At 39.2% G+C, this 17611-nt stretch overlaps 2 protein-coding genes across 7 annotated transcripts in view; one reads left to right on the top strand and one right to left on the bottom strand.

Annotated features, from left to right (window-relative positions):
* ralgps2 (Ral GEF with PH domain and SH3 binding motif 2) overlaps positions 1-17611 on the bottom strand; it is a 397302-nt gene that overhangs the window by 61740 nt on the left and 317951 nt on the right. For 5 of the 6 annotated variants that reach the window (XM_059647739.1, XM_059647737.1, XM_059647738.1 and 2 more), the window contains 4 exons: positions 15970-16107; positions 14939-15029; positions 8061-8128; positions 5283-5424 (listed from right to left, as the gene is read on the bottom strand). In XM_059647739.1, the coding sequence (XP_059503722.1) occupies positions 5283-5424; positions 8061-8128; positions 14939-15029; positions 15970-16107 (439 nt within the window). Of the gene's footprint in view, positions 1-2709; positions 2815-5282; positions 5425-8060; positions 8129-14938; positions 15030-15969; positions 16108-17611 lie in introns of all 6 variants that reach the window. The other variant, XR_009446048.1, reaches the window with a different exon arrangement.
* Positions 13511-17611, top strand: part of angptl1a (angiopoietin-like 1a) — an 89789-nt gene continuing 85688 nt past the window's right edge. The window contains exon 1 of the mRNA XM_048539126.2: positions 13511-13607. The gene's annotated coding sequence lies outside the window, so the exon portion shown is untranslated. The remainder of the gene's footprint in view (positions 13608-17611) is intronic.

Below are 17611 nucleotides of genomic sequence, written 5' to 3' on the forward strand. Positions count from 1 at the left end.
AGTGAGGCAATATGGGTAGAACTCAGAAATAGGAAGGATGCAGTAACAATGTTGGGGCTGTACTACAGGCCTCCCAACAGCGAGTGTGAGATAGAGGTACAAATATGTAAACAGATAATGGAACGGTGTAGGAGAAACAGGGTGGTGGTGATGGGAGATTTTAATTTTCCCAACATTGACTGGAATTCACTCAGTGTTAGGGGTCAAGTTGGAGCAGAATTTGTAAGGTGTGTCCAGGAGGGTTTTCGAGAGCAGTATATATGTAGTCCAACTCGGGAAGGGGTCATACTGGACCTGGTGTTGGGGAATGAACCTGGCCAGGTGGTTGAAAGTACAGTAGGGGACTACTTTGGAAATAGCGACCACAATTCCGTAAGTTTTACAATACTCATGGAAAAGGATGGGAGTGGTCCTAAAGGAAGAGTTCTAAACTGGGGAAAGGCCAACTATACCAAGATTCAGCAGGATCTGAGGAATGCAGATTGGGAAAAACTGTTTGAAGGTATATCCACATTTGATATGTGGGAGGCTTTTAAAGAGAAGTCGATTAGAGTGCAGGAGAGACATGTTCCTGAGAAAATGAGGAATACAAATGGCAAGATTAAGGAACCATGGATGACAGGTGAAATTGTGAGACTAGCCAAGAGGAAAAAGAAAGCATACATGAGGTCTAGGCGACTGAAGACAGACAAAACTTTGCAAGGACATCGGGAATGTAGAGCGAATCTGAAACGAGGCATTAAGAGGGCTAAGAGGGGACATGAGATATTGCTGACAAACATGGTTAAGGAAAATCCCAAAGCCTTTTATTCATATGTAAAGAGAAAGAGGGTAACTAGAGAAAGGATTGGCCCACTTAAGGACAAAGAAGGAAAGTTATGCGCTGAGTCAGAGAAAATGGGTGACATTCTTAAAGAGTGCTTTGCATCGGTATTCACCAAGGAGAGGGACATCACGGATGTTGAGGTGAGGAATAGATGTTTGCTTACTCTAGGTCAAGTTGACATAAGGAAGGAGGAAGTGTTAGATATCCTAAAAGACATTAAGGTGGACAAGTCCCCAGGTCCGGATGGGATCTATCCCAGGTTTGTGAGGGAAGCGAGAGAGGAAATAGCCGGGGCCTTAACAGATATCTTTGCATCATCCTTAGACATGGGTTAGGTCCCGGAGGATGGAGACTTGCTAATATTGCCCCCTTGTTTAAAAAGGGCAGCAAGGATAATCCAGGTAATTATCGACCGGTGAGCCTGACGTCAGTGGTAGGGAAGCTACTGGAGAAGATACTGAGGGATAGGATCTATTCCCATTTGGAAGAAAATGGGCTTATCAGTAATAGGCAACATGGTTTTGTGCAGGGAAGGTCATGTCTTACCAACTTAATAGAATTCTTTGAGGACGTGACAAAGTTGATTGATGAGGGAAAGGCTGTAGATGTCATATACATGGACTTCAGTAAGGCATTTGATAAGGTTCCCCATGGTAGGCTGATGGAGAAATTGAAGTCACATAGGGTCCAGGGTGTGCTAGCTCGATGGATAAAAAACTGGCTAAGCAACAGGAGACAGAGGATAGTAGTAGAAGGGAGTTTCTCAAATTGGAGACCTGTGACCAGTGGTGTTCCACAGGGATCTGTGCTGTGACCACTGTTGTTTGTGATATATGTAAATGATTTGGAGGATGGTATAGGTGGTCTGATCAGCAGGTTTGCTGATGACACTGAGATTGGTGGAGTAGCTGATAGTGAAGGGGACTGTCAGAGATTACAGCAGAATATAGATAGACTGGAGAGTTGGGCAGATAAATGGCAGATGGAGTTCAATCCGGGCAAATGCGAGGTAATGCATTTTGGAAGACCAAATTCAAGGGCGAACTATACAGTAAATGGAAAAGTCCTGGGGAAAATTGATGAACAGAGAGATCTGGGTGTTCAGGTCCACTGTTCCCTGAAGGTGACAACGCAGGTCAATAGGGTGGTCAAGAAGGCATATGGCATGGAGTAGTGAGTACAAGAGTTGGCAAGTCATGTTGCGGTTGTATAGGACTTTGGTTCGACCACATTTGGAGTACTGTGTACAGTTCTGGTCGCCGCATTACCAAAAGGATGTGAATGCTTTGGATGTTGCCTGGCGTGGAGAGTGCTAGCTATAAAGAGAGGTTGAGTAGATTAGGATTTTTTCATTAGAAAGACGGAGATTGAGGGGGGACCTGATTGAGGTCTACAAAATCATGAGGGGTATAGACAGGGTGGATAGCAAAAAGCTTTTTCCCCAGAGTGGGGGACTCAATTACTGGGGGTCATGAGTTCAAAGTGAGAGGAGGAAAGTTTAAGGGAGATATGCGTGGGAAGTTCTTTATACAGAGGGTGGTGGGTGCCTGGAACGCGTTGCCAGCAGAGGTGGTAGATACAGACACGTTAGCGTCTTTTAAGATATATTTAGACAGGTACATGGATGGGCAGGGAGCAAATGGACACAGACCCTTAGTAAATAGATGACAGGTTAGACAGAGGATCTCAATTGGCACAGCCTTGGAGGGCCGAAGGGCCTGTTCCTGTGCTGTAATTTTCTTTGTTCTTTGTTCTTTGCAGCACTTTTACGTGGTCATTTACTTCTGCTTTGACTGGAAGCATATCAACTGAACTGTTGGCCCTAATCCCATGTCTTTGCAAAGACAATGAAATGCAAGAGTAGGTGTAACATAAAAACTTACATTCTAGACATAAAATTCCTTTCTTCCTAACGGATATCTTGTCTTCAAGGCTTAAGGAGGAAAAATTTGACCAATTTCTATGGAGAGATTCGGCACCATTTTTGGCTGTTAGATAAGTAAATCAACATATCAATGTTTACTTGGAACAAATGATAGTGAAAAAGTCGCTGAAATCTGAACCCATTGAATATTAGAATATTTAGTACAAAATGAAAAGTGCTGTTTTACCAATAATAATTCTTCACATTGGAACATCTCTCCACAAAATTTATTCCCTTAAGCACAGATTTTAGAAGGGATACTTGCAGATGCATTATGCGTGAGTTGGAGTTTGTGCATCATGAAATTCATAAGCTGACAAAATAATGGAGAAGTGAAACTGCAGGTGGTATGTATGACTGTTTCAATGGCAGTAATGATGAGAATGAAGAAGGAACAGGAAAAATCTTTCTGCTTTACTAGAGGGAGAGAGGAATGGATACAGAAGCCTTGGACCTCTGAGTATGGCGCGAATTTGGACAAGATCGCTAAGTAGATAATATGACTGAGCTGATTTTAGTTTGTTTAGGATGCTCATACACAGCCAATATAAGATCTGTTGAAAGTGAAACAAAAATAGAAATTTCTGTAGAAACTAAGCAGTTCTGAAGAAGACTCACTGCACTTGAAAGGTTAACACTGTTTTTTCTCCACATATGCTGCCAGACCGCCCGAGTTTCTCCAGAATTTTTTTTTTCATGGTGTCTCAGTATCTGAGGAGATGTGCATGGCACTGAACGCTATTCAGTTATCAGTGAACATCTCTATTTGTGACCTTACAATGGAAGCAATGTCATTGATTAAGCAGGCAAAGAGGTTGGACTGAAGACAATGTCCTGAGGAACTCCGGTAGTGATGTCCTGAGGTTAAGATGATTGGCCTCAAAATCCACAACCGTCATGCTTTTGTGCTAAATATAATGCCAAATAGTGGAGAATATATCCAATTCCCACTGACTTCAATTTACTAACACTCCTTATTGCATGCTTGACCAAATATTGCCTTGCCATCAAGAGCAGGCATTCTTATCTCACCTGTGGAGTTCAGCCGTTTAGTTCATCTTTGGACCAAGGCAGCAATGAGGTCAGCAGCAAAATGGCCTTCATGGAACAAACCTAGCTTCAGAAAGCAGCTTATTACTCGTGAAGTGCCTCTTGATAGACCTGCTGACAACGCCTATGGTCAGATTGCTAGTGGTTGAGAGTACACTGAAGAGGTGGCAATTGACCTGATTAGATTCTTGAGCAGAGAATATACCTGGGCAGTTTTCCACATAGTTGATTGATGTCAGTGTTGTAGCAGTACTGAAACAGCTTGGCTAAAGGGACGCCTATTCTGTGGGGTTCAGGTCTTCAGCACCACTACCCAGATGTTGTCAGGGTCCACAGTCTTTATTGTTTCCACTGTATTCAATTATTTTTTGATATCACATGGAGCAAATTGATTTGGCTGAGGACTGTTATCTGTGATGCTGGGGACATCAGAAGGAAGCTGAGATGAATCATCCACTTGGCAACTCTGGCTGATGCTGGTTGAAATACTTGAACTGCGTTTTCACACTTCTGCGCTAGGTTTCCATATGATTGGGGATGGGTACACTTGGAGTTTTTCCTCTCTGGTTAGTTGTTTAATTGTTGAATGTCATTTATGATTGGTTGTGGGAGGACTCCTAAGCTTCCAACTCATCCATTGTCTATGAGATCAATTAACTCTGTCAATTGCAGACCGCATTATTTTTGTGAGCCCCAGAAGCACACAAATGAAATAGTTATTTACCATACAACCTTTGGAGTATTGTGGAATGCATATTTCAGTTACTTTTCTCCTTCATCTTAATTAACTTATCCTACTTGCTCTAATATTGTATTTTCTTCCTTTTTAAAAATATATAATCATCTTCAGGCTTCTGTCTTCACTTTTTTTTACATTAATAGTCTTGCTCATGATTACTACTCATTTGTTTTTAATGCTTTGTTTTACACATAACTCTCAATTCACCTACACCATTAATTAGCTGTTTCCATGGTTTCATGTTACTGGCTCCTGATGTGCAGGGTCATAAAGCTGATTGCAAACTCCAGTGCAAAGTTGACTGACTGACTGTGAGCCAGTGACACAAATTTAATATCAAAGATGCCAGATAAACTTGATCTAGCTCAGTAATCAGTCTTGCATGAGTTCTCAATATTTTGCTGAAAGTTTCAGAATGCAAATCAACAAAAATGCCTCAGGGCATTGCTCTAAACCTAACATACAATTTCTCTCAAGACAAGGAACCAAAACAAATAACATCTAATTCAAAGGACTGAAGATGGTTTGATTTTGAAAACTTTTTTTAAAATTTGTTTTAAAGAAACAATGATATCTCAGAGCTTGGAAAATAATCAGAAGCCAACTTAAAAATGTAACAAGAAATAACTTAGAGACATGCCTTCTCCCAGTAAATTTACACTGTTACCAGAATATTTTATTTTCTACAGAATTGATGCGCATTTAATTTAACATGTGATGATGAAGAGAAACAGATTACTGACTTGTATCCTAGGCTGTGGGACTTCCTATGTCCATGAGTTAGTAGGTGCCTGGAAGAAGGTGGAGTTGGTGGTACATTCATTAGGGCTGCCTCTGCTGCCATGTATCGTCGGCTACTCTGTGGGGATGGTGCTGCGTCAGGTCCTGAGGTTTTAAAAATACATACAAATCACACAATGGCTTTATGTGGCCTTTGTTTTTAATAACAGAACAATAACCAAAAGATATTCCATGCAAAGGAGATTAGCAGACGTAACACAGGTAATTGTTCAAGAAGGAATTAATATCAAAAATGAAGAGGTCTACAAATAATGCTGTAAATAAAACAAAGATGTAATTTAACACTTTAGAACCAGGATAACCATGGCATGGATACAAGAAAAAATATTAAACTTGAAGGGAAGATAATGGCATAGTGGTCATGTCACCAGATTAGTACTATAAATGGCAGACTAATGCTCTTGGTGGGGTGCAGGGTTCAATTCCCACTATGGCAGCTGGTGGAATTTGACTTAAATTAATAAATCTGGAACAAAAAAGAGTTAATGACTACAAAGTTATCTTAAGACATTGGCTGGCTACTGTACTATGTCTAATTTTGTGCACTCAATAATAGGAGGATGTTAAAACAGCATAAGGAGTGTGGTGAAGATTCACAAACATGAAAGTTCATAGGTACACATTACGAAGAAGTAATTCTTCTAAGGTTTTGGGAGAAAATGAAAAATTAGTAATGACTCGGTTGAATAGCAGCAAGAGGGAATAGATTCAGGCACAGAGGAATGGGGAGCAAACTTCAGTGCATGTAAGGTCTCAAGTGTTTTACCATAAGTGGCAATTAAGACAGATATTTAAAGGCACTTTAAAATGGAAATATAAATAGGATATGGGGAAAGGCTGAAAATAGAATTAAAACTGAATATGTTTACTTTAGGAACTAGGAAAAGCACAGTAGGCAAATGGTTTTCTCCATGTTGTATTTTTTGCAATATCAGGATACTGGTGTGGAAGAGGAAAATGTCAACTTTGCGCAGTTTGGTATGTCATTCAGTGACTAAAACCACGAGATGAAAGGCAAAATCTGATCTGGGAGCATTTGATATGGAAATATCACTTGTCATTTTCAGTCATGTAACAATTCGGAAGTCAAAACACCTAGAAATGCAGAATATCAGTCAGACAGCAATATCGATATTTTTGTTAAACTGATATCATTAGCATGGGAGAAATACTGTCTTTTTCTGTTCTACTACAATGTGGCCATCATTAAAATAGGAGTCTACAGTAACAAGAAGGAGCACATTTTGGAATTATTCAATCATGATTTTTATTTCATTATGAGAAACAGAAGTAATCCATCAGATTACCTTTCAAATAATACTAGGGAACCCACGTACCCTGTGGTGAGGACAGTGCTACATCTCCGGTATGAAAGCTTGTTTCTGATGGTTCTTGATCCAGTTTAAGAATTTACTAAAATCTTTTTTGCAATATCTTGGACCTGATTTTTTTTTGATGGTTTCCCTTTCGTTGTGTTATTACATAACAACCACTTGATTTAACTTAAGTAAAATATTTAGGTTCAGTAACGGTTAATTCACCAGAATTTGATTCGAAAGCAGAGGGCAAGACTCATGCCACTGAAATATATTGACTTGGATAAATTGCTTAATTTCCAGGTTAATGCTAACTAACTTTGCCACAGAAAATAGTGATCTATAAATAGAAAAAAAAAATTTGGCCATACAGCCCCTCAAGTTCACTCTCCTGTTCTCATGGCTTTTCTCCTGTCTGAATTTCACTTTTGTGCTCAATCCCTTTGTTGTTCTTTAGTGTCAAAAAATCTAGTGATCACTTTTAAATTCCCACAATGAGTTTCCTAACTTCCCTACCATAGGACTAGCCCTTCATTGCCCCTTGACTTCCAGCTGACAGATCACCAGGACTGACCATGGTTCAACCTCAAACAAATGAACAGACCCCTGTAATCTGTGCAGTTTCCTGACTGAAATACTGCAACTACTGGAACTATTTTCAAATAGAAGAAATCAACATTATGATTTGAGAATGAAACAGACAGAAAAGATATGAAGGTTGTTCAGCATGTATGGCATGATTATCCTGTCATTACAGCAATAGATTTAATGACTAAATTTGAAGAAAAAAATCAGCATCCATCGCCAAAGCCTTTTAGAAATTACTTGAAGAAATGCCTACTTTGAACAAATTACTTCTCAGTTACCACAAAATCAAAAAATCTTACCTTGAAAAGGTTTTTCTTTTAACTAAGAGACATTGAAGAACTCATTCAGAATTAGGCATGCAAAAATTTCCTTCTCAAGTATTTAAATGTAAAATACATTCCAGAATCTCAGAACTGTTATGGTGCAGAAGGTGGATATTTGGCCCATTGTGCCTGCACCCATATGCCTATAACTAATGACCCAAGGGAGAAAGAAAAGTTAAATTCCTGCACCAAGAAGCTTCCCATTTCTTAGGGGCTAGTAAGTTAGATTAGATGCTGAATCACCAATGTCACCATCCTCTTAAATGATCTCAGAAAAACTAAAGATAATTGCAAATCCAAACTGGGCCTTCACGCATGAGGTGTCTTCAGTAATAATTATACTGTACTTACACATGTGTTTTCAAATAGTGGATGACATTTGGTCTTATACCGGCACAATACTATTAGAAGCCTTGAAAGTTGAAATTAATTATTTACTATTACAGTCATTTTTATACTCAATGCAAGTGTAACTTATTTGGTGCTCACTTACCTGCAAGATCTTCCCTTGATGCAGGGGACTGTGGTGTGCTGGTGCCAGGCTCAATTCTTAATGATAGTCTGTAAGAAAAACATGACTAAGTTCGTAGGGAAAGAAAATGAAGGCAAGGTTTTAAAGGTGCAACTTCCATCTGTTACCCAACTAGAATGTGATGCTATACTTTTGGCTGCTACTGGGCAATTTCTTAATTCAACAGATGTGCGGTATTTGCATTACATCTTTACAATTATAATGAACAATGGTATAAATGTACAGATGCAGATCTATCGACTGATCTTGAATGTCTTTTATTGTCAACGGTATCAAATCATACACATTACTTAAAGACACCTATTGTTGTTACACTACAAAAATAACTTTATCTTGTAGCAAAGGAAGTGAATTATAACCAAGAAAGGCAAAGCAAGATTTGAACATACTACTCTAATGGATAGATTCCAATGTGAGATTTGCCAAACCACTTCTTTTATAGCAGTGAGGGAAGGCAGACTTGCAACTCAACATTCTTCTGATTTTAATCATCAAGTTCTCAACAGAAATACTTTTATATTGCCAACTGGCATTTCACTTCTCATAAATTTTGGAATAGTGTGCTCAGACTTGGTCAATTAAAAAAAATGCAAAGTCATTTAAAAAATCGGATGACATCAAAATTCCAAAGCATCCACCAATAATGGTTACAGAGTTAACAGCTGCCCTTGGCTTGTCATTTAAAAGCTTTTACAAAAACATTTTATAAGTATTGTTCATGGAAAAAGGGGGATGCGTAAAAGTAGGAAAATGCTATTCAGCCAATTGAGATCATGGCTGATTAGCTTCCACAACACCACTTTTCCTGCAATCTCTCACAGAATCATTGACAATAAGAGTATGATATCATCTACCACAACACCATACTCGCATTTCATACCCTGATAACTTTAATGTTTAGACATCAATGACTTCCTCAAATATGTACATTTATTTAGCCCCCACCACCTTCTGTGGCAGAGTGCTCCACAGGGTAGAGCGAACAGTCAATGGGGAACTTCAAACCAGCGTCTACAGGAAAACAACACATACGGACCAAATATTGAACTACAGGAGCAACCATCCCAACACCCACAAACGAAGCTGCATTCGAACATTATTCCAACGAGCCACCACACACTGCAGCACAGAGGAACTATGAAGAGCTGAAGAAAATCACCTATACAGTGTATTCAAAAAGAATGGGTACCAATGAACACAGTCCGCCGATTTCTCAGCAACAAACCCATACAAACAGACAAAACGGGCCCAGAAACTATAACCACTCTCCCCTACATCAAAGACATTTCCGAAATGACTGCCAGACTACTCGGACCTCCTGGCATCAGGGTAGCCCACAAACCCACCAACACACTAAAACAGCAGCTAATGAACTTAAAGACCCTATATAGACAACAAGCAAAACGAACGTCATCTACAAAATAACTTGCAAGAACTGTGACAAACACTACACTGGACAAACAGGCAGAAAGCTAGCCACCAGGATACATGAACATCAACTAGCCACAAAATGACAAGACCCACTATCACTCGTATCCTTACATACACATGATGAAGGACACCACTTTGATTGGGACAACACATCCATCCTAGGACAAGCCAAACAGAGACACGAACGAGAATTCCTAGAAGCAGGCATTCCAACCAGAACTCCATCAACAAACACATTGATTTGGAGCCAATCTACCATCCTGTGATAAAAAGAACAGGAAATGACATCACCAATGCAGGAAATGACATCACCAACCTGAGGAAACCTAAACAGATAAATAGAAAGCGGGACATAACACCAGCACTTCATCGGAGGCTCACTGATGATGTTACCTAGAATGGTGACGAAACGTCTGAAAACTAACCTTCCAGCTCAGCGAGCAAACTCACACCCTTTGAAGCTTCTCTGCAACCTCCCCATAATGTACATTGCAGCCAATTTTGAGTCATTAGCAAAATTTTAAAACTTACATTAGGTCTCCACATCCAAAAGATTTATATAGATTGTGAACTGCTGTGACTCAAGCACTGATCCTTGCGATACCCCACTAGCCACAGTTTGCCATCCTGGGAAAAATTCTTTTCATCTCCTTTGTCTTCTACAGTACTGAATCTACATCACTAAGTTACCCCCAATTCCATGTGATATAATTTGTTTAAAACTCTCCTATGTGGGACTTTATCAAAAACTTGCTGAAAATTCAAATGCTCCAAATCCACTTGTTTTCCTCAAGAAAACTTAAATAGGGTTGAGGGTATAAAGGAAATTTTACTGACCGAACTTTACTTACACTTATGACAGGTTTCTCCCATGTCAATTTAAATAAATCCGAAAATAAGCAAACAGATTATACGACACAATTTTTAAATTAATGCATTAGTCTGGCATGCATGAAAAATCTGTCACTTGCCTGCCACTTCAACACACCACCTTGTTCCCTGGCCAATATCTCTGTTTCAGGCTGCTGCAGTGCTCTAGCGAAAATCAGCACGAGCTCGAAGAACAGCACCTAATTTTCCACTTGGGACCTGTACAGCCTTCTGAACTCAATGTCGAGTTCAAAAATTTTAGGGCTTGAGGCACCTTCTTCCGTGTCCTTACCTCAACCCCAATGTAATTACATGGGCTGCTATTATTCACTACCCATTGTTAGCAACTAATATTCCCTATTAGCAGTCATTCATTTTCCTTGGCTGACTGTTTCCCACTCCTTTGTCTGTCCAACTGATCTTCTCTCTCTTTGGGCTCTTCCTACACCTAGTCCTTGAACCCTCCACTTACCCTATCTTTGGCATTAAAAAGCAACGGTCTGTTCTGAAGAAGGGTCACTGGACCTGAAACATTAATTCTGATTTCTCTGCAAAGATGCTGCCAGACCTGCTGACATTTTCCAACAATTTCTGTTTCTGCTTCGGATTTCCAGCATCCATGGTTCTTTTGTATTTTTTATTATGCATGAAAAATGAATGCTTAAGAGTCTGAGATGAGCTATTTGAGTATTCATCACTTCAAGGCTTTGCCTGCCTAGTGCAGATTACAAATTGTCTAATTGTAGGGTGGTGATATGCTGTCAAGCCGTTTGGAGCACCTCAGCACAGACTGGCACAGCTGAATTTTCAAAGATCTTCAAGTGGACAGAGGGGTATGGACAAAATCTAAACATTAAAATTTGAGAAGTCTCCCAGTACAAACCATGAGAACAGTTATATTGGTGTTGAAACATAAACTCTGTTTCTTTTATTACAGATGCTGTCAGACCTGAATTTCTCTAGCACTTTATACTCAACAAATAATTAACAGAAATCTTGCCAGCTAGATGGTGGCGATTTATACATGCAACCAGACAATGTTACTGTAATTTTCACATGATGGAATTTAACAAAAGGAGCTCTAAGTGACATATAGTCATTAATTTTAAGTTTTAAACAAAAATGAGATATTTTGCTGGTTATCATATTCTAGGCCTTTTACCAATAAGTCAATAAGAACCTGCTAACATAACATAGCAATTACCATTGCAGGAAACTAAGAGTTGTCAAAAATCATAGAATAGAATAGGATCCTTTTGTGAAAGCAGCCCTTGCTGAGTCCATACTGACCCTCCAAAGAATATCCAACCCAGAGCCATCCCCCTACTCTATCTCAGAAACCCATCCCTATATTTCCCATGGCTAATCCACCTAGCCTGCATATTCCTGGACAATATGGGCAATTTACCATGGCCACTCCACCTAACCTACAGAGATTGTAAGAACTGCCGATTCTGAGATAACAAGGTGTGGAGCTGGAGGAACACAGCAGGCGAGGCAGCATCAGAGGAGCAGGAAAGCTGACGTTTTGGATCGGAATCCTTCTTCAGAAATGGGGAGGGCAAGGGGGCTCTGCAATAAATAGATGGGGGGGTCAGTGATAGTAGATAGATTGTGGAGCAGATAGGTGAGAGAGAAGACGAATGGGTCAAGGAGGTGGCAATGAAACTAGTAAAGGTGAGTGTAGGTAGGAAGTGGGGTGGGGATTGGTCAGTGAGGTGGGAGGAGCGGATATGTAGGAGAGAAGATGGACAGGTCAAGGAGTTGGTAATGATAGGGGTGGCTGGACTTGGGATTAGGTTGGGGGTGGGGAGATTTTGAAGCTAGTAAAGTCCACATTAAGGTCATTGGGTTGTAGGCTTTCAGGATGGAAAATGAGGTGTTGTTCGTCTAGTTTCTGGGTGGCATCGTTGTGACACTGGAGGAGGCCCAGGAGGGACATGTCATCCAGGGAGTGGGAGGGGGAGTTGAAGTGGTTTGCAACTGGGAGGTGTTGTCATTTTTCATGAAGCAAGCCTAGGTACTCCACAAAGCGGTCTCCAAACCTCCAGTAGGACTCCCCAGTGCAGAGGAGGCCACATCAGGAACAGTGGATACAACAGACCAAATTAGCTGACGTGCAGGTGAACATCTGTTTAATATGGAAGGTTTTTTGGGGCCTGGGATGGGGGTGAGGGGGGTGGTGTAGGGGTAGGTGTAGCACCTCCTGCGGGTGCAGAGATAAGTGCCAGGTTGTGGAGCTAGTAGGGAGTGTGGAGCAGACCAGGGAGTTGCAGATGCACTGGAGCTATGATTAAATATCCTCCAAGTTAGGATGTCTTGGGGTAAAAAAGAAACATTAAATAAATTACATTCAGAAAAATGCACACTCAAGCCTTTGATGACACAGAAAGTATGCAAGTTGTCTTTTTAGTAATGTTTCACATGCCAATATTCTGGATGACTATTCGAGAATGTCAGAGTTTATCCACATTCTTGGTGTGAAAGAATAATTGTAGTCCACTTGCCAGGGAAGCCAGGAAAATAAAAAGGGTAATTAAAAGTACATTAGCTGCTGAAGTATTGGTGCTAGCAAAAGCTTTAGATTAAGAGGTGTATTTATCAAATATTCTGAAGGAAATCCGACAAAAAAACAATCTGAGGAAAGTTTGTAAGAAGAATGTTGGGCTGGGTAATTGTTCTCTTTGGCAGCATCGTAACAAACAGGGTATAGCTTGAGTGCACAGTCAGATTAATTATGCAATTAAACTTCTTATCTCGTCTGTTTCTTCCCTGGATGCAAAATCTTCTTCCTGAGAGGATTAGGCTGGTAAATGCTGTTAAAAGTTTATGAATAAAGCTGTTTATCCAAAATCACATCTGACTTATTCTTCTTAATATGGAGTTCTGAATATTAAAAGGCCCCAGAAACCTGACTTCCAATACTAAATTTGTTTTTATTTTTATCTGTCACACTCAATTCAAATGCCATGGAATCTTCCCACAGAAAATCATTGTGCATAATAATATAGAAAATCAAGGATGTTGCTCAGAAGAGATTAAGTATTGACCTAGATTGAAAATGTTAGAAAGAAAAGGCGTTTCCAAAAAACAAGTTGGTTGAAAGAAAGCGCCAGTTGTCAGATATTTCACAATGACATTGTTTGCTCCAAAATATTATGGGAGATCCTCAAAGCAGGAACACTACTAGTAACAGGAGTTACAAAGGTATGAAAAATTAATATATAATCAAAATATCAGCATTTTCTTGGTTGCTTTGTAATTAAACCAGCTATAATTTCTTTTGTTAAAAGAAGGAAGGGGAAATATGGAATGTTGATTTTTATTGCACTGAAAATGAAAAACCAATTTTGTTACTGACTGGTTGCATCAGAAAGGTAAGATGTAGAAAAATAGAAAAATTTTATAAATATTCATTTGTTTTGTTGTAGAATTGATTGTATTTCCACCAGAGGTTTTATTTAAAGAGAAGAATGTATTAACATAGCAAGTGGTAACGCGAGTGATTGTGTTTAATTACGATAATAAGCTCTACGGCCGAGCAGGGGGTTCTTGTTGTGCAATGGCAATATCACTGGACTAGTAATCCTGTGTGTCATAACATCCCTGGACAGGATGATTTAAAAAAAAAGTGTAAGACTGAATGGTTGATAAATTCTCTCCATAAGGAAATGCAGCTTGGTTTCTGTATGTCTGACTGAACTTGGATTCAGATTGACAATAACAACCTAGTTTCAGTGTCGGACAAAAGATTCAGGCTATACTTCCTACCCTGAAAATTATGCCACGCACAAAAGCATCTATAATGTGCAGTATGAAGATACAACACACAATAAGGCTCTATTAAGGAGAGAAATAAAAGACAATGAAGAGAACTATGCAGCTGTATAACACACAAAACTCCCAACTGTGCCTGGAATACATACTTCCAAAGATGAACTTGGAGAATAAAATTGTAGAAGGTCATCATGTAAACAAACAATGCTGTAGCTCTCTTTAAAAAAAAAGTACACAAGGTACCAAAACACTTACAAGAAAGCCCAAGAGATAAGTTGAAATCTCAGAAATGTCATATTATTATGTTGACATTTAGACTCTTTGCTTCCTAAGCTCTTAAATAAAGACCTATCTTTGGTGAAAATTGCTTGCGCAAATTGTCCATGTGCATGCATTTTTACTCAACATGCAATATTATCTAGCAGAAAAGAGATTTTCTAATATAATGTTAATAGTGAACATGCTAATAATTAAACAAGCAGAATATAGAGCATGTGACCATCAGCCATTGCAAAGTCTCATTGGCAGGTTATACTGCAGAGTAGCTGGGGCTGTGCTTTCCTGCAACTCTGTATGCTAAATCTATACGATTGTTTCCATCTTCTGTCATATATCTTCAATTATAGAGAAGCTATGATTTGTTTACCAATACAGGTGTAACATTAAAAGAATTATATCATCATACTTAACACGAAAAGCACCATGTAATTGTAATAAATGTAACAAATTTAGCAAAAAAGCTCAGATGCAAAGAAACCTACTTGTAATTGTCATCTTCGACAAATTTCTGAAGTTCTTCAATGTATCTCACTGAGTTCAAATACTTCTGAACATGAGGCAGCAGAGGAATATCTAAAGAAAATAAATGCACCTGTAAAAACTGTTTTGCTGCACAGAATAAAATTGTTTTTGTTATAACTTCAAATAAGTGGATCAGCATAGTAATTTATTGGTTTGCAAAGACAGATTTCTTTTCAAACGGGCTTCAATTCTTTTGTGAGACATTCCAGCACCATGTGTCTTTGGAAACAAAACAACTACCTAACAACAGAGTCTAGATTGGTTGTTTGTGGCAGCTTGTCACCAACTGAGAGGAGAGAGATTAGTTGGGACACTGACCTCAAAAAATGCTGTATGTAAGCCAGATCCTTCTCTCTTTCCCCCATTACTTGGTAAAGGGATACACTCAAAGACTTTGCAAAAAGAACAAAAACTTCAAATTCATGCTGAGACTGAATCCAACTGACCAACTACAAAAATTAAGATTGCTGCAATTGACAATAATGTGATATCATTGTTTTAAAAAAAAAGAAATTGTGAGAAAGTCACTTGATTTCCACTTTTGGTTGGAACATAGGATCGGCAGATTTTGTGTCTATTTGTCTACATTTTCCATTCATGACATCCCTAAAAGGTCGTTTGTCTCGTGTCTATCTGTTCCTTATGTGTATGTATGTTTAAATTTAAGTGGAGTATAGTTCAAATTTGAAAATTAGTAATCAATAATTTGCTTTTGCCACATGCTAGAGAATACATTTGTTGTAATAAGTATGTCTTCTGTTTTCTTCTCAATGAAACCTGGTATGAGGTTCTTTTATCTTGGATAGTGGTCAAAGTAAGGCATTAACCATCCTACTGATTAAATTACTCATATTTCACACTTGTGACAAGTCATGGAATAGTGTGCTTATTTTCCATTGTAAAATTTCTACCATGATGCACCATGGAGGGAATAATCAAGCTACATGTGTTTCAGGGAATTAAAATCGAGGAATATGCTCAAGTCACTTACCATAATCACAGCTCTGCTGAAGATCTGAAATGATTCTCAAAATATTGTTCATTAGATTTGATCTTTGCTCACTCTCAATGATACTGTGTGTGGATGGGTACGCTGAATCAATGTATGTCAAGTCAGATAGGTAAATGCCTAAAAACAAAGGTAAAAGAAAAGTGTATTGGGCTAAAAACTGTGAAAGCCTTAAGAAGTAATTTTGAAAGATCAGAGAATTGATTCATGCGCCAGTTAAAATGTTACATTTCAAAACAGACTCACGAATGTCACTATTGAGAAACTGCACTCTAAGAAGTAGAAGAATTTGTTACCGTCTATTTTGAAACGTAATCATAGAATCCCTACAGTGCAGACTGAGCCCATTTGGCCCATTGAGTCTGCATGGACCCTCCAAAAACCATCACACCCAGACCTACCCTTTCCCTGTAAGCCTGCATCTACCATGCCTAATCCATCTCACCGACACATTCGTAGACCTTATAGGGAAACTCAGCATGGCCAATTATCTAACCTGCACATCGGTGGATGATGGGAAAGAAGTGCAGCACCCAGTGGAAACACATGCAGACACTGGGAGACGTGCAAACTCCCTGCAGACAGCTATCTAAGGCTAGAATTGAACCCAGATCCCGAGCACTGTGAGGCAGTAGTGCTAACAATTGGGCCACCATATCTGCTTAAAGTAGAGGCAAAGTCGTCACTGTCCATTTGGGACACAGAGCTGTGCTCTCCTTAGAGAGACAGACACAACTGGTGGTGCTTCAATCTGATGATCGTCATGCCTCAGCTATGGAGAGAGATTGAGAAGATTCCTTCATGGTAACCTCAGCCCTGACAGGAATTTAACCCATGCTGTTGGCATCACACTGCATCAAAAACACACAAAGCAACCAACAGAGCTAACTGACTCCCACCCTGTTGATTTTAAACTTCTTTATTGACCCAATGAAACAAGTGTTTTAAAACAAAAGGAGATGGCAAAGGAGATTAATTAATTGTCCATGACATTAGGGAATTGTCAGTCACCCTCTGGGAACAAATTTTAGACAACTCACAAAGCCTTTCAGGCTATATCATAAGCGATAAACTGTTGACAGTCATGTACTGTGTCAAGTTCATTGCGAAGAAGGATGGCAACTGACAATCCAGTCTGGCTGCTTTGACAAACTGCATTTTGACAATCTAGATTTTGTAGTAATCTCATTCTCGTGTCTCAGCCTACAAATGGCCTCATTTACTCAATTTATTTTCACAACTAGATAGGTTGGTGATTGAAATTCAAAAGTCATGATGTGGAGGTGCCAGTGGCGGATTGGGGTAGACAAGTTCAAAAATCACAACACACTAAGTTATAGTCCAACAGGTTTATTTGAAAACACAGGCTTTCAGGGCCTTGCTCCTTATGCAGGTGTTAGTGAGAAAGATGGTATGAGACACAGCTTTCATAAGTAAAAGATCAAAGGGTCACACCACTGATGAGGATGTAGTAAACAAATCTAAGATGCTGTTAAATCGTTAATCGGAAGGTTTTAATTGATTAGTATGTATATGTAAATACCTAAATGTCATTCAAGTCACTGCCTTGAGAGAACTAAAGGTTTTATCAGTGTGAAGAAGAGGTAACATTTTAGGTAGGACA

The sequence above is a fragment of the Stegostoma tigrinum genome, chromosome 8 (genome assembly GCF_030684315.1).
Source record: "Stegostoma tigrinum isolate sSteTig4 chromosome 8, sSteTig4.hap1, whole genome shotgun sequence".
In the NCBI taxonomy this organism is placed as follows: domain Eukaryota; kingdom Metazoa; phylum Chordata; class Chondrichthyes; order Orectolobiformes; family Stegostomatidae; genus Stegostoma; species Stegostoma tigrinum.